Here is a 27,150-nt window from a genome sequence, read left to right on the forward strand (position 1 = left end):
TGGTGGAAAGAACATTTGAGATCTACTATAGTGATCAGATAAGGGATCTTTGCTATAGAATCAATAACAAGTATTTCCCTTTACTTTAAAGTCCTCTCCAGTTTAGAGATATTGGCTAAATCATGATCTTGAATTCTAGCACTTTTTTTTTGTCTTTTGGTATTTATACAGATGAAACTGATGAATTATTATTTGGTAGATTACTTAATTTGCTGTGGCAACATTGTTAATTTTTTTCTTCTTTTTTTCCTAGTATTATCAATGGCTTTGCGTTACCTCTTAAGGCAGAACATAAACAGTTTCTGGTGAAGGTATTGATTCCTTTACATACAGTCAGGAGCTTATCTCTCTTCCATGCACAGGTAAAATATATTAAAGTACTGTTTCATGTAGCTGTAATAGAATTCCTTGATATCTAAAAAATAATGTGGTCACTTAAAAAACTTGCTGAAATTTCCCTAAGAAATTAGTTGTAGCTATGTCATAATTATATAATTTTATTCATTTATTTTTTTGTTTTTGGTTCTTGAAAGATGATCACCTTAGAGGTGGCTTAAATTCTTTTTCTCATTTTGTAAGCAATAAAAACAAAGATTAAGTAATTTGTGACCTTGGAAGTCACATAGCTGAAGTTATGTTATGTTATGTTACAACTTTTATAAAGAAATGTCTCTCTCCATTTTTGGTACCCAAACAGTATTGTTCAGCATGTATTTTCTCTTTTGAGTCTAATTTCATAGCCTAGCTTCAATCTGTTTATCAGTAGCCCTAATGTCCTACTTTTTTAGTTATCTTGCTATTTCCTGCCCCTTCTCCAAAGGACATATGCAGATATAAAAAATCTTTGATCTTCAATCTCTCTTTTTTGCCCTACTTTTATCACTCTCAAAACTCCCATTCTGAGGCTCGTACATCTTCTAATTTATTTGCTAAGTTATTTTGCATGTTTCAGCAAGTCACTAAAGGGGTTGCTAATCTGAGTAGCTTTTTAATTTTATATAAAACTAATACTCTTTTCCCTTTCCTTCCTCTATATTTGAATTTGACTAATACATTTTTCCAAGTGCTTTTCTTCTTTCAATGTTAACTCTTATTTCAAGGAAATTTTAAGCCCATGTGTTTTTAATTTATCCTAAATGTTGTTTCACAAGGGTGATCGCTTTCCAAAAAATTTTATGAGCCCTTCCTACAAATTCTGTTTTTTGTCTTTGGAACACAAAATCACATTTAATAGGCGTATAAAAGAATGTTTATCCTAAATGAACTTACTTCAGACTTAGAACTCAAGATTTCATCAGGTCTTATCTTTGCCAGACACTTTATTTTTCTGCATAACAATGTGATAGCATTGTGCATATATCGGTCAACCAATATTTTTAATAAGTGACCACTACTATAGCATTATTTTGGTACCAAAGCCAGAGATAGCAAAGAAGCACTGTTGTAGAACATTAAACCATTCAGAAACTTTGTTCAAAAATATTTCTCACGCGATGCAAAAATTTTACTGGAATGTGATTTTTAATTTATTTTTCATTACATACACTATAACCAGGACTAAATGTATATGTTCCCCAAGGCTCTGTCTTTTCTCTCTACACTTTCTCTTGGTGACTACATTTGTTCCCATGGGCTTAATTATCTTGATGCAGATTACTCAGTATATACCCAACCCCAGTCTCCCCTGAGCTTCAGACCTGCCTATCTGACATTTCCAACTATGCATCCCAGAGACATTTCAAACTCAACATGTCCAAAAAGAGTCACTGTGTTTCCTCCTAAACCCATCTCATTCCAGACTCCTTTCTGTTGAGGTCACCACCATTTTTTTTAGGTTTCCTGTTTGGTAATCTCTGCATCATAGAACCTTTCAAGACAGAGCTCCAAACCATCTTTTCCATGCCTAGTGCTTTCTTTCTCAATCTTGTATTTAACTACTTTGTATTTTTCTCTTTCTATTTATTCTGTAAATACTTACATATTTACATGTTGACTGTCCAGTTGGAATGTAGGATATCATTTCATACTTTGTATTCTCAGCACAGTGCCTGGCATAAATAGTAGGTACTTAAATACTTTTAGCTTGATAGATTGAACCTGTCATGTGACCTGGAAGTCAGAAAGGCTTGTGTATGTGTTCTGTACCACAGATTGTTCCACAAACATATCATGTCCCATAAACTCACCAATTTGCTCTGGCATACTAACCCTTAGTTTCCTTATTTGTAAGAGGAGGTAATTTTTATAAAGCTTCTTCCAGTCTTAAGGTACAAGTGATTATAATTTTCCTTCCACTAAAATCCTGGCAAAAGGATGTCTCGTTTTCAAAAATGATTTTTATTTTGGATTTTTCCTATTCAGTTAAGGTAAAATTTAGTAAGCAGAGCATTATATATAGTAACACTCTGTATTTTTAAATTTTAAAAAGCGCCTTTTTACAATAAAGAATACTTGTAATCTGGTATTTTGCTTTTCTTTCAGTTGGCATATTGCATAGTACAATTTTTGGAGAAAGATCCTTCACTCACAGAGCCAGTAAATATTACTTGAATACTTTTTGCAATTTAAAATTTATTTTTTCTCTTGCTGTGGATTTGAAAAACTAACTCTTTATTTTCTGTTTCTTTCCATTTAGGTTATTAGAGGGTTAATGAAATTCTGGCCTAAAACATGTAGTCAAAAGGAGGTAAGTTCTTATCAGTACATACATTTCTTAGTCCTAAGTCAGAATTAAGTGACATGTCTGTATTGATTTTGTCTTTTCTTGGTGGTTTTCTCTTCTTTTCTTTTTTGACAATTCTTAATGTTACTATTGAAAGATTCTGAAGTATATGTTTCTCTACAAAAAAGTTCACAAGTACACAGAAAATTTTTTATGTCATTTCAATAGGATTGTCGTGGACATTACATTTTAATTTACTCCCCCTTTCAAGTAATTTTCATATTTTCCTTTTAAATTGTCATAAAAGATATCTAATTCATGTCACTTAACAGTTCTCTTTATACCACCACTTATGTTCAAAGTGCCTCTTGCCAAATTAAGCATAATTTAGCAATCAACAAGCACTTATTAAGTATCTAATGTGTATTGGTACTGTGTTTGGCATGGGGGATGCATATACAAAAATTGAAAAGATCCCTGCTGTGGGAGACAACATGGACTTATATAAATATATGCAGAATAGCTACAAATTTATCGCTTATCCAGTACCACTACTAGGAGAGTCACTGTCCACTGGGGGGGAGGAAGGGAAGGAGAGAGAAAAGCAGCGGGAAGAGACAGAGAGGGAGATGGAGGAAGGTTGGGAGAGAGAGAAAGAAAGAGAGAGGTAAAGAAAGACTGAGAGAGAGGAAGGGGAGGGAGAAAGGTGTATGTGTACATTTCTGAATTCCTTAGTGTAACTTCCCTTAAAACTGCCCATCACTTCTCTAAAAGCCCTCATGGTAATTTAGACATGCCACATGTTATATTGCTAGCCTTGACCTTGTCTCTCTCACACACACACACACACACACACACACACACACACACGCGCGCGCGCGCGCGCCAATAGGACAACAGTAAGTAAAAGTCTTCTGTGGCAATGTTTGACTGCAAACTGGGTACAAGTGTCCTTGTTAGTAATATGAGATGGTAATATGTCACTGAAAATTTTCATGTATTTTTTTGGCAAATCATTTTCAGGGAGCTTAAATTGAAAAGGTATTCATTTTATGTCAGATACCTTGTAAAGTAAGACAGACAGACACACAGTCTGGTGGGTGTTTTTCCCCCTTTTATACAAGTTTTAATATGCATGATTTTCTTACAACAGACTATATATATATATGTATATGTATATGTGTGTATATATATATATATATAAAACATTCCTAATTATCTAGTAAAATTTGATATTAAGGTCCTGAAATTTTGTATTTAGTACGTACTCATTGTTTTTTAGGTCATGTTCCTTGGGGAGCTGGAAGAAATTTTGGATGTGATTGAACCGTCACAGTTTGTTAAAATTCAAGAACCATTGTTTAAACAAATTGCCAAGTGTGTATCTAGCCCTCATTTTCAGGTCAGTGATGGAGAGGACCTACTTATTTTCTTTTGTTTAACAAGCAAGCTACAATGTCCAGTGACCTGTAGATAGTAGAATTGTTTTGGATAACTTTTTTTTTCCTATTAGATAGAAGTGGAACGGGTTTTGGGAATCCATGTTTTTTGTACTGACATTTTTTGTCTGGGTAGAAAATTATATCATTGGAAAAATCAATTAGACCTTATATAGTTTATAGCCACATTCAGTAGGGGGAAAAAAGCACTTCATAGCATCTTTGGGGCTATATGCTAGGGAGAATAGAAGGCGGTAGAAATTTAGTAAAGCTTTTAATTTTAATTTTAGTAAAGGCTTTTAATTTGAACAAAATATTATTGGAAATTAGATTTGTGATGGAGAAAGTCCATTCTTTGCTGTTAAAATGTTGAGTTTTATTGTTTATTTCATACAATTTAAAGCTGGGAGAGACCTTAGAGATCATTTTCTATGTTTCTCTCTTTTTACAGATTAGGAGATTTAACCTTCCCAGGCAGGTTAAGTGATGATCTAGGTCATCTGGAGAGTTAAGAAGCAGAGGTGGGGGCTGGGGGAATTAAAAAACAGATTGTTTACTTCTAATGCTAGTGCTTTTAAAAATTTTTATTACACCACCATTCTGCCTTTTCAGTGTCCTTGGTATCATTAAGACATTTATACTTCAAAGTTACAAGTATGGCAAAGAGTAACTTCCTTTATAAATCATGTTAATTGTGTTAAATTTATTTCTAGTATTTCAGCTCTAAAAGAGATTCTTTTCTTTAACTTCTTTCATTCCTCCAAAGTTAGAGATATTATGTAACAATTGGTTTTATTTTTTATTGGGAAGCTCAAAAGGCAATGTGTATTGTCATCTTATGATAAGGATCACAGCATAAAACTTAAGAGTATGGATAGGGACAGGATAATAACACCTTATGTCTATATAATAACAGGCATCTAGATGAAAATAATTTTCAGTCATATATGTGGCTGTTTGATAAAGCATGCAGGTCATCTTATAGATTATATACATCAGGATTTAAGATAGAATTTTTTGGTTTTTGTCAAAATGATTTGCCCTCCATAGATTAGTTGGTAATTCATTAGTGTGAGTGTATAGAGGACTAACATTCAAGGTTAGCTGGATTTTGTTTGGAAAATAAATGGATAGTATGAACAATAATTTTTTTGGTAAGGAGAAGGAAGGGAGATATTGCTAGATTATCCAAATCCATCATTTTGGGGTAAAAGAAAGGGATCAAGAAAGGGAGAAGTTGGGGGCAGCTGGGTAGCTCAGTGGAGTGAGAGTCAGGCCTAGAGATGGGAGGTCCTAGGTTCAAATCTGGCCTCAGACACTTCCAGCTGTGTGACCCTGGGCAAGTCACTTGATCCCCATTGCCCACCCTTACCACTCTTCCACCAAGGAGCCAATACACAGAAGGTAAGGTTTTAAAAAAAAAAAAAAAGAACGGGAGAAGTCTTCCACTTGTTATAGATGAAACAGTGATAGCTGAATGCAAAGCTGTTCGATTCATATTTGCTTTTCTCCTTGCTAAGGAGAACAATCTTTGAATTGGCTGGAGCAAAATAAAAATAGTAAGTAGAATGTCAGTACTCAAGACTTATAGGCAATAATAATAATGATAATAATAAATCACATTCATGTCACCAGACCCAGAGGATCTACATCCCTAGAGTACTGACAGAACTGGCAGATGTTACAGTTGTCAACATTGTCAATAATCTTTGAAAGACTGTAGGGAATTGGGGAGAATACAGTAAGATTAGAGAAAAGTAAATATCCTGATTTTCAAAAAAGAAAAATCAACAAACTATAGGTCAGTGAATTTGACTTTTCAATCCGTGGAAAAATTCTAGGAAGTATTATTAAACCAAGATACCAGAGTGGTAGGAAGCAGTATCATGAAGTCTTTTCCAAATGGTTCTAGGAAATATACCAGATTGAATCCTTTTGAGGAAATCTAGAAAAAGTCTTGAGTCCAGCCTACCTTAACATAGGGGAACAGACATGGAGATCAATGGACTGAGGATGGGATCGGGTCAGGTATGAGTACTGAGACAGAGACTGTGCACCAGGGCAGAAGAATGGCCCAAACCCGTCCCAAGGCATCTTTAGATTTATACTGGGGCTCTACAATAGGGCCAAGTACAAACTGGAAGCCTTATCACCCATTATCCAGGCCATAGTCACAGTTCCACGGTAGTCAGAAGGAAACCTGTACAGAGGAATGATGTTCCAAATAGAAAGGCCCTGGGCTTTGTATGGAAGAAGGAGGAAATTCTGAAACCAGTAGCAGAAGCAGAGGTGTAGCTTGGACTCTAGGTAGAGAACAGGGGTTCATCTAAAGCATCTATTCCAATCTGCAGAGGATTAAACAAGGCAGGAAGCCTACTGTTTTCCCACTCTGAACCCACAGAGCCTTCCAGCTTGATGGGTGGAGTCTAGCTTACTAGTGGTCTAGTCTATTCCTGCACAGACCCAAATCCAGACTAGCAACTGGAGTTGAACACTTGTAAGTATTGAAAGCTTATAGGCCCCCAATTTGTCCCTGAGATCCTAGAATAACACAACATTCAATACCCCAAGAAGATAGTAATGGGATCACCTTCCCTCCAATTGTGTGGCAGAGGTCAGGACTAACTAACATCAGGTTTGAAGTCAGGAAGTAAGCTGGAAGAATGGGCAAACAAATAAAAAGAACCCCACCAAAATGAGCTATTATGGTGGCAGGGATGCTCAAGCCACAAATGCAGAAAAGAATGCTTTCAGATATCTACAGGCATTGCCTCAGGGAAGAACGCGTCTTAAACACAAATTCAGCTGGAGTTCCTAGAAGAGATGAAGCAAGAGTTTTAAAATGTTTTTATGAATGGAATGAGAACTGCTGAGGAAAAAGTTTGGAGAATGAGAGCTGTGGAATAAAGAATTGGAATGGGAAGTAAAAGCATGACATAAGATTATGCAACAAACTCTGAAAATTAAAATGGAAGAAAGAGCAGCCAATGATTTCATGAGACAACAAATATTAAAATCAAAAGGCCGAAGAAATAGAAGAAAATGGAAGATATCTCATAGCAAAAGGAACTGACCCAGAAAAAGTTGAGAAAAAATTTAAGAATCATTGGGCTAACTGAATGCCAAGACCAAAAGAAGAGCCCACACATCTTATTTCAAGAAACCTTAAAAGAAAACTACAGAGATCTCTTAGAATTAGAGGGCAAAATGGAAACAGAAAGAATTTTCTGGTCACCTTCTGAAAAGAAACCCCCAAATGAAAATTGCCTGGAACATCATAGTTAAAATCCAGAATGTGTAGGTCAAAGTTAAAAAAAAAAAAGCATCCATAAAGAATTTAAGTTCTTAGGAACCACATAATCAGGGTTTAGAAAGTAGATATCTATAAACACAAGAAGTGGGGCAGAGAGGAACAGCTGGCCCTTGAACCTCAATTTTATCTAAACTGGTGAAAAGAAAGAATACATGCAAAAAACTCATACATACAGTGCACTCAGGCTGGGAACAAAAATATGTTTCAACAGGGAATGAGGAGGTAAAGGGAAAGGGGAGAGAGAACTAGAGAAATAGTGGATTAAGGGAAGGATTAGTCTGAATCAAAATAAGCTTCAAAGATGCAAAAAAAAATTTACTATTTTTGAAGTGGCAAAGGGTGAGAATTCAAGGGGATGCTCATAAACTGAGAAATAGATGAACAAGTTATGGTAAATAAATGTGATAGAATACTGTTGTGCTCTGAACTTGTATTATAATGACCAAGTGGGATTCCAGAGGACTGATGATAAAATGTGTTGCCTACCTCCTGTTAGAGAAATAAAAGATTCAAAATGCAGAATGAGACAAATGTTTTTCAAATGACCAATATGAAAATTCATTTTAACTGATTATACATATTCGTAAAGAGTTTTGTTTTTATTGTGTTCTCATTTGGGAGGAGGGTAGTAGGGTGAGAAGATAGATCTTGACCTGTTTAAAACAAAATTAAAAAACAAAAAAAAAAGAAACTTGCTAAAAGGGCACTCAGTGAACATAAAGAAAAAGAACCAATGTTCAAGTCAATTTAGACTAACCTTATTTCCCTTTTTGACCAGAGAGATCAAGAGGACACTAGATAATTTCTCTATTTTTACCAAAGCATTTGACAAAGTCTTTTAATAGTAGTTACTCCTGTGAAGAAGATGAATGATATGGACTAGGTCAAGGGTTGGCAACATATGGCTCTTGAGCCATATGTGGCTCTTTCTGCAGGAGCCATAAAGTCAATTTTTTTCAGGTGCTGTTACAGGAGCGCGCACTGTGAGCACTGTACAGCTCTCATGAAATTACATTTTAAAAAATGTGGCATTTATGTCTCTCATGGCCAGGTTGCCGACCCCTGGACTAGGTGATGGTACAGATAGTTAGCTTGATTTGAATGGATTGAATGGTCTGAGCCAAATTAGATCATTAGTGGCTTATGTCACCTTTTAGGAAGTCTTTAATAGAATATCCTTGGCATCTGTGCTTAACCAGGTACTGTTTAACATTTTTATCAGTAACTTGGTGGAAGACATGTGTGGCATGCTTATCAACTTTGCAGACAATTCAAAACTGGGAGAAACAGCTAATGTGTGTAAGACTGAATCAGTATGAAATGTTGGGCCAAATGTAATAGGATGAAATTGAATAGGGATGAGTTAAAATCTTATAGTTAGGTTAAAAAAAATAAACTTCATAGTTGCAAGGATGGAAAAGGCTTGTCTTTACATTAGTTTGTCTTAAAAACCCCAGGGGCCTTAGTAAACTACAAGTTCATTAAGAGTCATAAATATAATATGGCAACTGAAAATTAATAGTGTGATCTTAGGCTGCCTAAAGAGAGGCACAGTGCCTAGAAGTAAAGAGCAGCAGTCTCACTGATCTCTGCTTTGACCAGGCCACTTCTGGTATTTTGTGGTTAATCCTCCATTTTACATTTTAGGAAAAACATCGATAATGTAGAGAACTTTCAGAATTGAGCAAACAGGAATGCAAAAGTCCTTGAGTTCATGCCACACTCTGATCATTTGAAAAAATTGTGTGGGAACATCCAGATTGGAAAATAGAAAACTTTGGAGAGATATGGTAGATGTGTTTAGCTATTTGAAGGGCTGTCATTTGGAAGAGGAATTAGACTAGTGCTACTCATGTCCCTAGATGATAGAACTAGGGTTAATGAGGACTGGAAGATGCTAAGAGGTTTGATGTAGAGAAAACCTTTCTGGACTACTTAGGAGATGAATGAATTTCCACTCACCTGAGATAGGCCATCAAGGAAAGGGCTGGGCTTTTTTTTTTTTTTTTTAATTTGTTGTTGAAGCATTCTTTTTCAGATAAGAGTTGGATCAATTGTCCTCTCAAATGTCTTCCAACTTTGAGGTTCTCTGATTTTTCATCTTTGGAGAAATTGGGCTAGAGTTGGGATTTGGAAAGTAGAGATTGAGGGTGTTTTAAACAATGTTCATAGATTGCACAAGCAATAATAATCTCTTATATGACATATCATTCCTTTTATAGGCTCTTGTGCATAGTACTTTTAAATGCAGTAGTTCTTGATTTACATATAGTCAATTTTATATTTTAACTCACTTAGGATATATAAGAACAACAAACCAAGGGACTTTACCTAATTTTTTTGTATTCTTGGGGCAATACCTTGTACATAGTAAACACTCAAGATAGTTGAATGAATAATGACAAACGTAAAGCACTCTCTCCACAATAGGCCCCTGGCATGGGTAGTACAAATTTTATTGTCCTCATTTCATAGATGTGAAAACTGAATTTTAGAGGTTGCATGTCTTATTTAAGGTTACACAGCCAGTAGATGATGGCATTCTAGGTCTCATTCCAAGGCTAGTGACCTGTCTGAATGAATACAAAGATGGGAAAGATTGAAGGAAAAGAAAAGGAGTGAGAGAATGTCAATTTTAGAAAATTATAAAATGCCTCAGATACCATAGAATTGTTCCTTTTTTTTTTTTATCAGACTATCCATTATTAATCTAAGGTTTTAGGTATTGCCTTTTTTTCCTCATAGAACTTTTATAGATATTGTTACTGCCCAAATGCAATCTCCATAAAGAGAAATGGAAAAAACTCAGAAACTTTCCCAAAGCGAGTTTGCAGGTTGCTTTCAGAATCTGAATTAGACTTAAGGAATTCCTGGTTTCCTATTTTGTCCTAGTATCCAATCTTTTTTTCTTTTTAATTCCTGGACAATAATGTCAGAATACGGTATACTGAAGAAAAAATTTTTTAAAAAAGTTCTTTAGCATCAGTTATGGGGTGTCATTACAGCCTGAGAAAGATGAATAGATTCAACTCCTCCCTGATATTTTTTTCTCACTTTAAAATATTGACCTTAATTTGTTTTAGTGTAGGAAGTCAGCATCTCTCCCACTCCCTCCTCCCAAGTCCCACTTTATAGATAATGCAGTATGCCTGCCCCAAATAAATTCGCAGGTCAGGATAAGTTTTAAACTTTTACCAAGAAGGGATTGTAAGAAAGAGGGAGTGAACGAGTACAGGGTAACAGTTTTGAGGGCGCAATAGAATTATTTTGGAGATTATAAAGGATATATAGAAGTAGGATAAGTGAGATTTGAGGCAAAAGAGTATATAATAGTAACATGGAACATAATAGGAAGGCATAAAACCCTATTTTCCATCTAAAATTCAGGAACCATTTAAGAATTTGCAGAGACATTTAAAATACATTCCCCAATGAATTAAAATGTTGTTAATATTTAGTTTTGTATCTTATTTAGATATCATTGATTTGACTTTATTTTTTAGCAAGAGAAAGAAAAATGACCACCTAAAACATGTTTAAGTACTTAGAAATGGTAATATTTTATTTTACCTTGGTCTTTTGCAAAGCCATTAGCTGATTTTTTTTTTTTAGATATTTATTTTGTTTTCCCTTTCTCCAAAGGTGGCAGAGAGGGCACTGTATTATTGGAATAATGAATACATCATGAGTTTGATAGAGGAAAACTCCAATGTCATCCTTCCCATCATGTTTTCCAGTCTCTATAGGATTTCCAAAGAACATTGGAACCCGTAAGTTTTAGTTCAGGATTTTGCCTTTTTCAGTTCATTTAAGAGCTGGTTATGTCACTCCTTATCTCAGAAAACTCAGTGGCTTCCCATAACAAGTAAAGTTCAAGGTCTTTTTTTTTTTTTTTTTTTTGCCTGGCATTTAAGATTTTCACTCCACAATCTAGTGCCACCCAGCCTTTCTATAGAAGTCTCATCTCATACTATTCTGCTACATTTACTAAATAATCCAGCTAAACTGATGTGTCTGTCTTTGGACATTCCTCATGCTTTTCTGCCTCAGTGCTTTAATTCACACTATTCCCCATGCTTCCACTTCCCTGTTTTTCCCCATTCAATTCCTGCCATCCTTCAAAACCCAACTCAAATGCTACTCTTCATTTTTTCTTGATCTTCTGCCCCACCTCTACTTCTAGTCAGTAATAATCTTTTTTTCACCCCTTCCTCTTAAAGCACTTTGTACCTCTCTAATATATTTACCATGTAATATTGGGAATTAGAGGATTTCTGCATATGTGTCTATTTCCTATTAGACAGTAACTTTTATTATGGCAGAGATGATCTTATATAATCCTTGCACATTCCCCAGCACTGAGTTTCATAGAACCATACTCTACACATTGTGGGTACTTAAAATGTTTGTTGAATTGGATTGACTTTGATCCTCCTGGACCCTTTTGGAAATTCCATAGGGTAAAAATTATGATGTAAAACATTCAAATATAGGTTTAAAATTCAATTGAGTACAAATAAAAATCACATTTAATTTTTATTAACTTTAATATTTGCATTTAAGATAATTTCATGCCATGAAAACATCTTAATTGGTGGTAATCACTAATTATAGCAATTAAAAAAAAGAATATCAGTACTTGTATAAATAAGAATCGGCATATTAAGAAAGCCATGTAGGGGGTGCAGCTCGATAGCTCAGTGAATAAGAGCCAGGCCTAGAGACAGGAGGTCCTAGGTTCAAATTTGGCCTCACACACTTCCTAACTAGGTGACCCTGGGCAAGTCACTTGACCCCCATTACCTAGTCCTTACCGCTCTTCTGCCTTGGAACCAATACACAGTATTGATTCTAAGGTGGGAGCTAAGGGTTAAAAAAAAAAGAAAGAAAAGAAAATCATGTAGGGCAGCGATGGGCAAACTTTTTAAAGAGGGGGCCAAAGGAAAGGAAATGCTCGTCTGTCAGTCTGTTTCTAAGGCAACTCATTCGAAGTTTCATTATATTGTATCCTATTCATTGTATTTATCAGATTAGGAATAATGTCCTGTGGCTGGATAGAACATTTCAGGGGGCCGCATCTGGCCTGCAGGCCATAGTTTGCCCATCACTGATGTAGGGCACTCATAGAAAATCTTTAAGAGCTTCACATGCAAATTTGCTAAATCCTGTTTTCCCTCACATAAACTTAATGAGTTACATTTATAAGAATTTTTATAAGATAATAGCTATGATACTAGCATTTATATAATGCTTTCAGGTTTATAAAACACTTTACAAATATTATCTCGTTTGATCCTTACAACAATCCTGGGAGGTAAGTACTATTATTATCTCCATTTTACAGATGAGGAAACTGAGGCAGACAGGTTAACTGACTTGTCCAGAATCACATAGCTACTAAGTGTCAGAGGCAAGATTTGAACCCAGGTCTTCCTGCCTCCTGGTGTGATACTCTTCTAGCAGAAAATCCATAAATATCACTTATACATTCATAGGATTTTAGAGCAGTTAGCGATTTAACATCACTTGTCTAACTTCATTTACCCAGTGAGAAAAGAAAGGCCTAGTCATGTGACTTATCCAGAGCTCTGCAATTTTCTAGCTCAAGGCTCCCTTCCTCTTTTAGGTATCAACTTAACCTATTGGTCACTTTCAGAGCAGACTTTCTAATTTGTTAGAAATTAATTTAACGTCTGGTTTCTCCCCTTGGGTAGTGATCAGTTTAGGGCAGTAAACATTTTTATCCCTGGTTCTCCCATTGCCCTTGACTTAGACTAGAATGAATCAGACAGATTATGTTGTCTTATTTTGTCTCTTTGAAGTAGAGAGGAGGCAAAAGTTTAGCAGCCAGTACACTTACTGAGAAGTAAGTCAAAACTGGATACTGCATTCATTTAGCACATATATTAATAGTAATGGCAGACATTTATATAGCAGTTTACAAAGTGCTTTACATCTATTATTTCATTTGATATAACAATCCTGTGAGGCAGGTGCTATTAAAACTGAACCTGTGGGAGGTTAAGTGATTTTTTTCCCCAGGATCCCACAGTAATTATCTGAGGCAGGATTTTAACTCACATCTTCCTGTCTCTAAGACCAGTATTGTATCCATTATACCAATTAGCTTTCTAGATTTGTTTGTGGCAATACATTTTTCTTTGACATTATAGTTGTAGGATAGAAATTATACTTTAGGTATTTTATATTGATGCTGAAGCTGTTTTTGTTTAGATCCAGATTTTGTTAGCATACAATATAAGCCAGCTAGCTTTAATGTTTCCTGGCTGGGTGTCTCACAAACATATGTCATTGGGTCACAAAGGAGGAGATGGGACAAGAGCGATGGTTCAATGCCAATCCATTGCCATCACTAGAAAATTTATGCTTGTCTACTGCTGACATGGCATCAACACCATCATCATTGAGACAACCTATTCATTCATCTTTTTGAATCTTTGTGGGAGTGAGTTTTGATTATTTTGAAATTCTGTAGATTATTATTTAAAAGTTAAATTTTTTGCAAATGCAAGATTCAAAAGTTTGGACTCATCTTTACTTGCTTCTGGGAGGAAATTATTTAATGTCTGCATTTGTCTCATAATTACTAAGTGCCCACATGTGTAGATTTATTCTCTCTACCTTCCTAGGAACATTCCACATTGTTGGCTCAGAGAACTCACACTTGAAATCCTTTTACTTTGCCAGTCTGTAGGGTGGTATTATGCTCCTGGCTGAATGAATTCTTTCCTTAAATAGTGAAGAGGGGAATTACAGATCATTTCTAGTTCTACCAACTGGGAAGTGATGGAGACAAAGAGTTATAAATTAGAAAAGCTCATCCAAATTAAAATATGTCTTTAGTTTAAAATATCACAGTGTTAAGTAAGACCAATTAACGAATACTTCTCCATATTTTACAGGGCTATTGTGGCTTTAGTGTACAATGTATTGAAGGCATTTATGGAAATGAACAGCACCATGTTTGACGAGTTAACAGCCACTTACAAGTCAGATCGCCAGCGGTAACTCTTTAAAGCTTTTTTGTCAGCTGTGCATAAGCTCCCCTATTAAGTTCTTGCCTTGTTTTCTGCTCATATTGCTTGGTTTAAACCTATGTCAAATGCAGCATTTTTTTTTACATGCTTATTAGCTTTGTTCTTTGTGGGATGCCATATAATACTGTGCATTAATGTTTTGTGCCCTATGAAATACAGTACCTGTCCTCAAGTTTGTGAATATATAATCTCTCAAAGGTTTATTTCAGCCTGTAGTTTGATAGAGAGCTATATGCAGCAAGTTCTGCCCTACTATTAGGTTTTCATTTAGCCCCATGGTCATGATCATGAACTAGACCTCCTCTGAGGTATTCCAGGCTGTCTACTGGTCATTCCATCTTAGGACTTTCAAACAGGTCAGTTCTTGGGCTGCCTTGAGGTGTTAAGTTGAACCAAGACTGTCCTTTCTGAAGTCTTATTGACAGAATCCAAATCCTTTTAATTTTAATTTAATTTAATTTAATTTAATTTAATTTAATTTAATTTAATTTAATTGCCACCTGGTGGGATGAAAACCTCCTTCTGTTACCCACTCACTTCTCTCTAATCCCTTTCTACCCTTTTAGACTCACCTCTCTTGCTCTGCCTTTCCTTTCTGCTGTTTTCTTTGACCTCCCTCTTCTCTCACTAACAAATTTCCCTTCATCTTCTTCCACTGACAATCTGTCCTCTTGAACACATAGGAATTTGATTCCCCCAGAAGACATTCACTTCATCCCTGAACATCTTCTGCAGTTTGGGATTCACCTTTTCTCATTCCTTATTTGTACCATTATCACAACACATTGGGTCTGGTGGAATAAACCTGTTCCTTAGTTCTTATTTGCCACTTCAGGATGAGCCCTCTGCCACCATTACTCAGCAGACACTGTGCTTTTGAGGTTTATTCCATCGGTGTTTCTTACACATTCAGATTCTTGTTCTACTTGCCCCACTCTGCCAAGCCACATCTCCAGTTTTTCTCCCTCCTTTTTCATGGGGTTTGGAACCTGGTTTCGTGTCTTCTTTTCTACCTCAAATCCTGATTGGATACATTGACTTTCCCTGAAACACTATGGTTTTCCGGCTCATCAGACTCCCATTGCCTGTAAGTTTGTGCTACTATAGCCACAAAGATAAGGTGGACATATCTTTGATCTCACTATCCTCCATCTCTCTTGTAGAATGTTGAAATTCTTTTCTGCTCTTTCTATTTTTATCGTTTTTCCCTCTGGCTAACTCTCCCTAAAATTATTCTTTATTTTCATGATGACAGTAACTGGATTTTAATCCAACATTCTTTTATTTTACTAAACTCCTGCTCTGTGTCATGTGTGGAGGTTCCAAAGACAAAACATAGTGGTCTCTGATCTCAAAGAGTCACATCCTTGTTCTCATCTGTCACTAAGCTCTGGCCTCACTCTCCTCCTTTAAATTTTGCTCTTGTTCCACTCTACACTTCCCTCTTTTCTTGACTCCCTTGCTATTGCCTCATGGGTGCTGGCAAACTTGAGCCATGATAACCAAACCATTTTCCTTCTGTGCTTCTGTTCATTTGCTACTTAATGTTGGCAGGACATCATTATACAACTGCTACCTGAGGCTACTTCAAATGTGTTATTAATTTCAGTCACATATACGCCATTCCTTGTCTCGGCAGAGGGCCTCGGCTCCTAGGTGACTTTGAAAACTGAGACCTTAATCATGCATTCCATCCATTCATCTGTTTCCTACATCAAAACCTTTCTAATTGCTCAGCCCCTGACCCTTTTCTCTTGTTACTTGTTTCAGGCTCTGAGATGGGTGGTTCTTTACCATACCAAGGCTCTACTTGTGCTCTTAATCCCATTCCCTTCTTTTTCCTTGAGGATGTTGTTCTTTTAATCATTTCCACATATTTTGGTTTCATCCTTCTTGATCTCTTAGTAGCTTTTGACAATGTCAGCCATCCTTTCCATTTGGATATCATCTTATTTCTCACCTTTCATAAAGTTACTATCTCCTGGTTTTTTCTCCTATATCTGAACATTTCTTCTTTTTCCTTTGTTGGCTCTAACATCTCATGCTTCCTGACTGTGAAGATCTGCCAAAACTCTATCCTAGCCCTCCTTCTCTTGATGATCCCACAAGCTCTCAAAGATTTCATTATCTCTACTCACAGATATATAAATTCATCTCGCTTCTGAACCATCTCACATTGCCAATAGCCTACTAGCTGAGGTATCTCTATCCCTTTTTTAACTCAGGTTCATAGCTTTGGAGTCATCCCTGACTTTTCTGTTCCTCTTGTCCCCTACAACCAATTAGTTGCCTAATCTTTCTCCATGACATCCATCACATTTGCCCTCTCCTTTTTCCTCATAGCCCTGGCCCTACCCTGTCAGTCTGCCCTTTCCTTTAATCTGCCCAGGATTTTTTCCCTTCAGCCATTCTGTGTTTCAGCCATAGTGACCTATCTGCTCTTCCATGAACTTGATATTCAATCTCCCCCCTCCATAATAATATATACCCGATCTACTTCGTGCCTGGAATGCATACAAGCCCCTTTCCGATTTCTCCCGTTAATGTTCTCTCTTATTTTTCAAATTATCTTGTATTTAAAAAAAAAAAAACTCTTTACACATGAACTGGTTTTCATTTTTGTCTTTGTAACCCCAGCAACCTAGCACAGTAAGCATTTAATAACTGTTTTTTAAGTTGAATTGGTTTGAATTGAATGTAGTGAAATCCATAGTCCCATCTCAATCTAGATTAGTACCTATCAAGTTGGACCAATTTCATACTAATTTCCAAGGGAGAAGTTGGGAAAGAAGCTTTTCAGAACACTTTCTTTTCTTAGAAGGGTGTCTTCATATCTAGATTCTAAAGGATATATAAAAAGATTTAGAAATAAAATAAGATTAGATGAGGGGTTTGATTGATAAACTGTCTTGTTTAGTTGAATGATACTTAAATAATGATGATGATTTGGGAGAGGGGCATCCTATGTTCCTAATTAAAGCATTATTTTAGACTTGTTTTCTACTTATAAAAAGAAGTATTTTATGTCTTAAGACCATTGAAATGTCAGAATCAATGGAAACAGAGTTGAATTTGGCCTAGAAAAAGATTTTTACCTTTTTCATATGCTTAATTTTCTAATTTGAGTGTATTTCTTTTCCAAATTTCTAATTTTCTAAAGAAGAACATGAGAAAAATGAAAAGTCTTAGAACTTTCAGTAAATGAGCATACTCAGGTTGGGTCTTTGGTTTCATTTTGGCCCTCTGCAAACAAAATGCCCAGGTACTGTGTGTCATAAAACTTTGTGGTTTCTTTGGGTTTCCTAAAGTTTATTAGAGTATTCTTACCTATGACCTTATTGAATTACCCACTTTGCTTAATTTTAAGTCTGTTCATTGTATTATGCAAATGAGAAAAGTTTCTAGTGGAGCAGTCCATTTTAAAGGGTCAGTTAATCCAGTGGATTTTTTTTCACTCTTAAAGACAGTGAATTTCTTGAAAAGTAATTTGATTATAAAATTTGACATCAGTTTTCTTGCCATCTGTAGTCAGAAGAGGCCAAGTTCTGTCACATTAGGAACTTGTACAGTGTTTTTAGAATAAGAGAATTGTAATAACTATCATCTCAAGTTCTTAAGTCTGAGATTATATTGTATCATAAACAAAATAGTATTTAAAGTTTTGCTATTTAAAAAATTAAATTCATATAAATATTAAGCTGCATCATTCCAGCATGAAATATGTGAATCAACTTCAGCAGAAATCTTATTAATATTGACCAAGTTGGAGAGGGGGCTATTCCATGGAAAATCTAGAAGGGGGACTGAATTTTCTATTAATATAAAAGTTTTGCACTAAATATGACCTGGTCATTGTTTTTTGACTAATGAAATGTGGTGGGTACAAGGTAGAATTGCAAATAGCTTCTCATAATATATTATTGAATATTAATGAATTAAATAGCCAAGACTTTTAGAAAAGATGGAATACCATCAGGGAAAAGAAAGGCATTGCCTTTGGGGATCTAGGATAGGTAATTTTATGAAAGTATACTTTTTTCCCCTTTTTGATTGTTGAGGTGGTTCACATTAGGTTGCTTAGAAAAAATGGAACTTAAAAAATTTATGGAAGTAAGGGAATGAACATGTCAAATTAGGAGTAGAATGTTGATCTTGACATTTAATACTTTTGAAGAAGACATGTAAGAACAGCAGTTATGGATAGTCAGGGGTTAATTAATAGTACCTGAGAGGTGTGTGAGGCCCAGGGACTTATAATGATAGCAGCCGATTCCTATGACAATATTAGTGCTATTTTTCATATTGGAACTGGAAGTGAATATAACAGCACTAAAGTGTTGTTAAGTTTTGAAATTTGTTTCTATAGGATATTGCTGTTGGAAATAATAAGGAAGGATGTAGATGACATTAACATTATATCAGAAATATTTAGAGGTTTTGAAATGAAAGTTGTCAGAATGAATTGCATGTTAATTCTATATGAGGTAACCTCAAAAGAAGATTTTTGGGAATAGTTACCAAGAATGCCATAAATTAGTTGACATATATGACATTATTTGACAGGATGAGTTAGTTCCTAAAGCATAAAGTAGAATTGAGTATTTTATTAATATCTTCTTTTCTTATTTCACTTCAGATTAGGAAGGGATGAATCTGACTTGATGTTCCAATTGTTTTTGATTCAGGAAAGTCCTAAAAGCACTAGATTAGATTCTTCCACTCTCCAACCCAAATATAAAAAACTACATTTTACATAAACAGAACCATAGTGTTCTGATTTCTGTCCTCTTAAAACATCAAAAACAGACTTTGAGTTCTGTCGAGTCTATTGTTAGGAAGCTAAAGATGGATTTTATCAGATCTCAAATTGAATTAGTTTAGACCTAAGAATCCATTGTTAAGAGATCTTTACCATAAGGTCAGAGGAGCATACATTTAGTAATAGAAAGGATTTGAAGATCTAGGTGAACCATTAATTTTTGAGATGAAGAAACTTAGGGCATAGGAGAAGAGGATGTGCCCAGTAAATATTAGGGGCAAGATTAAAATCTAGGACTTATGATTCAAAAATCTAGTGTCTTTTCTTAAACACTAGACTGCCTCCACAAATCCCTTGGCTAGTCTTGTATTTAATTTTGTTTTCTGAATTCTGGGTAATAGCTGATACAGGTTGAAGCAATTAGTGAAGTAGATGATTTTTGAGGAAACGTATCACTACTTAACCAAGTGTGATAATGTTGATAACTTATCTAAGGTATGCTAAAATAATTGAGGAGTGAATGAACTTAAGGTTATTTGCTTCAGTAATTAAAGGCTTCATAATTTCTTTGGTATGGGTATACCTATGAATGAACAAATGATTCATTTACTATTTACTTTGTACCAAAAGTGTGTTCCACTTCAGACAAAGTGCCAATCTGCCCTATGAAATTTCCTCATCTGAGAGTTCCTTAAATCAGTGATATCATAGGTCCAGTCCCTGTCTCTGTCCTCAAGGCCAAGTACCATGCTAAGTTCTGGGAATACAAATATGAAAGATCTCCCTGACCTTAAGAAAACTGTCTCCTTATAGTGGGAGAAAATACATACATGGGAGTGGTGGCCAGGGAAGAAAGTATCTGGGGAATCACAGGGATGGTATCTATAGAGGAGCCAGTTAGCAAGCCAACTCCAGGAACATTGGTGGTACTGATCTGACTTTTGTGCCAAGAGCAAGAGTTAGAGGTAGAGGTAGAGGTTGTTAGTAGGATGAACGGCAAGGTGGATGGCATAGATGACATAGGAAACATAGTCTGATGATTGAGTCTGGGGCTAGCTGGATATAGTAGGGTAGTTGAGTTTATGTTAGTTGAGTCCAGGCGACAAGATCCAAGGAGTGGGCTTTCCAAAGTTGAGTAGATTAATTTACCCAGGAATCTTATAAAGATGTTTTCTGGCACTGTGATGTATAGACAATAATCCCCTGATACCTCAGATAGTCTTCATGAATTTCTGGTCCCCAAAATGAGTCACATGATGACTAGGCTTCTCATGGTAAATCATTCCAAAGTTAGACTGGCTGTTCCTTAAGTGAAATACAACAGCTTGGTCCACTAGACAAGCACTGTCATACTCAGAAAGGAATGTATCCCTTCAGACTACATAATTGCTTAGAAAACCAAGAATTCAGATGATCTTTGTTTTATTTATTTGTTAAACATTTCTCAATTACATTTTAATCTGTGAGCTATGAGTTTAATAGTCTCTGCACTAGGGACTTTTTTAGTGTGGTAGGGCCCTGCTCAGTTCCACTTTTGTAGCCTTTGAAAAACCAAGATCAGATCTATATCTGAATATATTGAAGTAGTACATCAGTTTAGGTTTGTTGTTATAGTAGGATTAAAATGGAATAAGCATAAATTATAAAAGACCAAGATTCTTTAAATTTCTAGGTTATTACCAGAAAGACTACAGAACAGTTAAGGGGGGGGGGCTTTTTGGAGTAATTTAAGAAGAAAATTTAAGAAATTTAAAAAGTTATAGCTATAATATCATACCAGTGTTTTGGTCATTTTAAATTAGTATAAATTAGCATATATATATATAAAAATCTGTGTATGGCTAAGGAGTTGTTACTTCCATGCTTGCCTGGAGAACCCAAGAACCTCATTCCCTTCTTACCTAGTATGGCGAATTCCCTGGTTCATAGTTAGGTGGTCCATTTGACAGTTGATGAAAGTAGAATTTCTGCTTAGTAAAATTAAGTATTTCATACACAGCAAGGAAAATAAACTCCATTCAAATGATTAACATATAAACTCAGGGAATATGAAACCTCAAAAATTATTGCCAGATCTTTATTTAATTTAGGTAAGGATATGTGGAGTTAGGTGAGAGAATCTAGAATGTGTGATCTACCAGTATGGAAAGATCCTTATTTTAACTGTATACATAGACATATTATATGTATTAGATTTTTAAAAATAAATTGACAGAATATCCAGATATTTGTGTCATCTTGTAGCTCAGTATTTATATAATGTCTAGAATCCCTTTTGAAAGTTGTGGAATTTGTACTACATAAAATATTAAATAACTAACCCCCCCAACCCCCCCCCCCAAATCACCAAGTGTTGGTGCAGAGTATTGAATAACCAATCCAGACAAAAGAGCCTCTTTGAATTTCTGAGTTTAGATAGCAGTGTTTCTGTAAGAATTAGAGCATAGAAAAAAATGTTCATGTGAAAAATAATCTTAAAATATCCTTGTCGTATCCTATTTTGTTCAGTTAAAATACTATTTTTGTGTTTATCTAGGTGTGGAAAACCAAGAAACAACAAACTTAATGCCAAATTGTTCACAGGATTTAAAATGACTGTGTAGTGGGTAGGGGTTTCTAGTCTCTTTAACCTTCTCCACTGTTTACACCGAGTTCTGTTTCTTCCACTAGTGAGAAAAAGAAAGAAAAAGAACGTGAAGAATTGTGGAAAAAACTGGAGGACCTGGAGTTAAAGAGAGGTCTTAGACGTGATGGAATAATTCCAACTTAACAACAGCAAAAAAAAAAAAAATTGACAACAGCATTATTAACCTGTGGAGTCACACATTTATGTAGTAGAAGATGGAGCAACAGTTTTCTGTATTGTGCAACTTTACAGTAGATTTCACATTTGTTTCATTATTACAACAGCACTGTATATACCTGTCTCTAAGTAAAGGAAAAAAAATAAGGACTTAAATCCAAAGTTTGGACAGTAGATGGACTTCTCAGAACTTTGCAAACATAATCATTGTTCTAACCCTACTTTAAAAGCAGTCTTCAGAGATCTGTTGATAAAATTGCTATGTTAAAATTCCATTGTCAGGAGTTCCTTATTTATCATTAGCAGAGAGTATGATACAATTTTCAAATGTGAACAATCTTAAATTTAGCTTGTCTTTCTGCTAAATTGTTAAATGTATTTATAGTAAAAGGAAAAAAAAAAAGACTGTCATTTCCTTATAAGTTTGTGTAACATCCTCCTTCTCTGGATAACTTTACTGTAATTTGACATCTTTTCCTTTTGCACATCTTCATAAGTTGAATGTCCACAAAGAACAGGGCCCGTGAATACACAGGTCCCTGCTAAGGTTTTGTTTACTGGTGTGAGCGAGCATCTTTCCAGTAACCAGGCTAGTCCTCATACTCCTTCAGTTTTCACATCAGGAGTAAAATATAGAGAGGTGATAAACATGGTAGGGAAGGGAATTTTGGATTCATGCATCAGTTTATGATGGATCCAAATCAATGTCTTGAATCCTTTTGAAAACAGGCACTGGTACATCACAGACTTCAGTACCTAATCAGTATTAGTTATGTGCATCATTGAACACATATACCAGAGCCATTTTAGAAATGGCTGAAATACATCTTTTTGGACCACTTTGAAATAATAAAGACAAACACTAAACAGTACAACCGTGAAATTGATCTCCAGGGATTACAGATCTAATTGGGAAAAGAGTTGAGCAAACAGTTTGGACTGTTTGGAGTTGTTGCCTTACTTTTTAATATGTATTTATAAAGTATTCCAGCAAAAGAGGATGTAGCCTCTGGAAAAATGTTACAGTGTTTTTGTAGACTCTAGTTGAATTTCTCATCCCAGCGCCAGCCCTGTTTTTAGCTGGAAAGGATTCAGGATAACATTATTATGCATTCTGAATCAGATGCTTATTCCTAACTACTGTATTTGTTACCAAAAGTGGTTCTACAAATGCTACTGAAAAAAAAAATCTGGAAATTCCTTATGTCCTGAGTATTAATAATAAAGTTTAAAAATGCTTTTATATCAAAGGTGCATTGTGACCAAATTGTTTAAGGAAAAATAACAAAAAACTGAGGGCTGTATCACAAGTATACATTATTGGCTATCTCCTTTGTATTAAAAAAGTGGAACCGTACATCTTTGGTAGGTAAAATGCTAATAAGATTTGTATACAGTATACATTTAGCTAATGCGATGACATTATTATATACCAAAAGGTATGTAACGCAGGATTTTTTCCCCAGGACACTTTTGATCTGTTACCAATATAACAACAGTGAGCTGATAATTCTAATTAATTGGTCCCAACAGTATTTATGGTATAGAGCAGATTCTGTGTTCATGCATCTAATTGTGATAGTTAAAAACATGAGCACATGAAACTGTTGCCCTTTGATAGGAACAGAGTATAAATATGGGCATGTATATTTTCCTCCATTTAAGTATGTAGTAGAAGATAGTTTTCTTGTTTCCAAGCCACAAAAAAGAAAAAAAGGAAAAAAAAAAGGGAAAAAAAGGAGTTGGGGAAGTGGGGAAGGATCAGACTGACCCTGTCCTCCCGACCCCCAGGTTAAATGATTCAGGATTATCGGTCATAGTTTATACATAAGTCAGCTACATATGAATATAGTCATCTCAGCAACTTTGTAAAAACATGACAGTGTTAATTCTGAAAATGAAATATCAGTAAACTAGTCATATGCAACACCAAAAATAACATGGTTAAATGGAATACTAAAGATGTTTTTTTAAACAAGAAATTGATGGGAGATTGAGAGAAACTTGGCAGAGGCTGCCAAAGATCACACTTCTTTTAAAATACTGGAGAAAAGGTGCAAGCTCAAATACTAAAGATAAAAATAAATATGTAACAAACCATCTCCTTTAGCCCCCTGGATTTTGAATAGCCTTTGATTTCTACTATGCATTAGGGTTATTTTTGGTAGTATAATCTTATATTTGCAGTTAACATGCCTTTGAAGACTGAGGACATTAAATTCATGGATGATTGAACAAATATCTCTGCCTAATGAAATGAAATGCAGTCATTTGAAATTTTAAAAGGCAAGGAACCTTTTTTTCTTGCACCTTAGGTGATGACTTTATACAGATTATTCTCAGTGTCAACTTTATAGGTTGATCACCCAAACTGAGAAACATGGAGCTGAATTTTAGACATATGTGAAGAGTTAGTCACATTAACATGCCGCCTTTAAGTGGCAGTATGTCTAAGACTCCTAGGGCAATTTCTGAGAAGAAACACTATCTTTTTGCTTTTTTTTTTTTTTTTAACTGAGACAATGTGACATTTGTCATGTTGTGTCCAGTGACACAGAATAACTGAGGTAACCGACTGTTGCACTATGTGACATACTTAAGGATGTACTTGCTGCATTTGCAGCAGCCCTCCTCGTCCCTTCCCATAATCCTGATCTTTGCTGCAACTCAGTTGTGATGAACGCATCTCATACTTTTGTTTGCTTCATAATTTCCAGAACTATATATAAATATATTTTTTAAAGAGCAAATATCATAGTTAGCAAGTGGGCACTCGCTCCCTTGTTCCTACCATATTGGTTTCAGGGTGAGGGTTGAGTGTCTTCAGAAGAGGACTGTGGTCTAGATATAAAGGCATTAGGTTGTGGGCATAAAAAACCATCCCCATGAATATTTCCATCTCACACTTTTAAGTCAAGCATGCATTCCTTTTCACATCTTGCATTTTCCCCAGTTGTTTTCCAGTCAGTCTTTTTTTTTTTTTTTTTTTTTTGTCTCCCAAATATTTGATTGGGTTGTTTTTTTTTTTGTTTTCTTTTTTTTTTTTTTTGTAAAAAATAAAATTTAAAAAATGAATTAAAACTACTCAATGCCGCTGGATACTCACAAGCAGGGTTACACTCAGTTTCTCTTGGACTTGTTTGCATAAATAGAAGGGTTTAATTTATTTTGTACCTCCTTCTATATGTGGAATCAGTCCAGGGTGCAGAGCCAGGAATTGCTTGCATTTGCACCTGCTCTACCTGTTGAGTATAGAGCAGGCTCAATCATACTATGGAAAGAAAAAAAAAAAAAGTATATTTAGAGCTTTAAAAGCTTTTTTATTTTTTTGTGGGGGGTGGGATAGGGCCAAGGGAAGATGTATGGATGTTTATTAGCATGTAAAAACATGTTTGGTTCAGATTGTTTTTTTTTTCTCTTTATTTTACAAATTGGGTACACTGACTTGACCCAGAAAGTGGAGTTATCTCTCTTTCAATGCTATTACCAATGTCATCACAAAGTGACAGTCACCTGATAACAAAAAGAAGGTGATGGCTAGACATGATCAAATGATGTTTTATTTGCACATGGATATTTTTATTTTTATATTCTGGTTCAACCAGTTCTCCTAATGGAGATAGGAAGTGAGCCACAAAGGATTTTTCTAGTAGGTATTGGCAACGAATTTTATATTCCTCAATATTTAGTTTTGAAAGTCTAAAAGGACTGTGCATCGTGGAGGCAAAATTGAGCAAATTTCGATTTAATAGAAGGTCAATTCACAAGGCTGCTTCTTTGTCCATTGAAGAAGCAATTATTTGTTCCCTAACAAACATCCTATATCATGATTTGTATGAATATAGGTTTCCTTTTTTTTTGATTGCTTACTGTAAATAAGTTGTAATCCAAACCTCATGTACCAATGAGGAGTTTTCAAATATAAATATATCAATAAATTTCTTGTTGTCCTATTTTTGATTGTAGTATATAAAGAATGACATGTTCACGCTTTGGTTAAAGGATTTAGCATTAGCTTTATCTTTTGGTATGTTAGTATTTCATTGTTTCAGCAGGAGAGGGCAGCAAAAGTTCATTTTCCCCCTTAGAAATGCTATGGTCCATTAGCTTTTTTTTTTTTTTTTTTTTTTTTATAACTTCATCTATTTGTGGGTAGAAATAAAATGAAACCTTTTTTTTTTTTTTTTTTTTGATATGAAAAGTTGCATATGAAAAATAGAGACTGGCCTGACCAGGCAGCGAAAATCTTCTGTTTCTCATCAAGTGTTAGAAGAAAATGCCACAGAACAATCTTTCAGCTCTGGCTCAAGCCTATCTGCTACTTCCTCCTGAGACTGACAGCCAAGGGCAAGCTGAGTGTTTAACCCCGTGGGATACCAAAACGGCATTGGACGGAAGCGATTTACTTTCTTTAAGTTGGTCACAAGGACAAAATGACTGGTGCTCCCAAATATCAATGTAACCTCCTTTCACGCGTGTGCGGAGGGCTCTGTACTGCGGGTGCATCGAAATAAAGAAGCAATGACGAGTTTCCTACCGCTCAGCTGGTTTTGTTCCCGGGTGACCCGTGGGCGGCGGGGGCGGGAAGGAGTGGGGGAGGGGTGCCGTTCTACCGTCTTCTGGTGGCTGGATGATGAGATGTGGTGGTTCCCGCAAGATGGTGGTTCTGGAGAGGAGGACCTCCTTGAGGAAGGCAAGCGCGCTGGGGTGTCTTCTCACTTTTGCTTCTTGGTGGCAACTGGTGACGCCAGGATGGAATAGAGCTCGAGGCCTGGAGTCATGAGTTCAAGTCCCCGCCTCAGACACTTTTTAGCTTTGTGACCAGGCAAGAGAGGAGGCACACAGGCCTCCCTTTGCCTCAGTTTCCTCACTTGTAAAGTGGGGAGAGGGGGGAGTAAGAATAACACCCATCTCACAGGGATATGCTGAGGATCAAATGAGATAACAGTTGAAGCTTCATGCAAGCTCTTAGGGGATCTAATATGTGTCAAAAGTGCTAAGCACGATTCCTGGCATATTTAGATAGTAGGTATGATCCATATGAGGATCAAATGAGAAAGTATTTCTAATAACCCTCAGACTGGTACATAGTTGGTGCTTAATGTATGCTCATGTG

At 35.7% G+C, this 27,150-nt stretch overlaps 1 protein-coding gene across 1 annotated transcript in view; it reads left to right on the forward strand.

Annotated features, from left to right (window-relative positions):
- PPP2R5E (protein phosphatase 2 regulatory subunit B'epsilon) overlaps positions 1-23,277 on the forward strand; it is a 175,191-nt gene extending 151,914 nt beyond the window's left edge. Inside the window, exons 8-14 of the mRNA XM_044664860.1 lie at positions 254-362; positions 2,482-2,535; positions 2,636-2,686; positions 3,945-4,064; positions 11,057-11,184; positions 14,338-14,439; positions 21,902-23,277. Coding sequence (XP_044520795.1) covers positions 254-362; positions 2,482-2,535; positions 2,636-2,686; positions 3,945-4,064; positions 11,057-11,184; positions 14,338-14,439; positions 21,902-22,001 — 664 coding nt within the window. The 3' untranslated portion in view covers positions 22,002-23,277. The remainder of the gene's footprint in view (positions 1-253; positions 363-2,481; positions 2,536-2,635; positions 2,687-3,944; positions 4,065-11,056; positions 11,185-14,337; positions 14,440-21,901) is intronic.
- Positions 23,278-27,150: the final 3,873 nt, after the last annotated feature.

Source organism: Gracilinanus agilis, chromosome 2 (genome assembly GCF_016433145.1).
Source record: "Gracilinanus agilis isolate LMUSP501 chromosome 2, AgileGrace, whole genome shotgun sequence".
NCBI lineage: Eukaryota > Metazoa > Chordata > Mammalia > Didelphimorphia > Didelphidae > Gracilinanus > Gracilinanus agilis.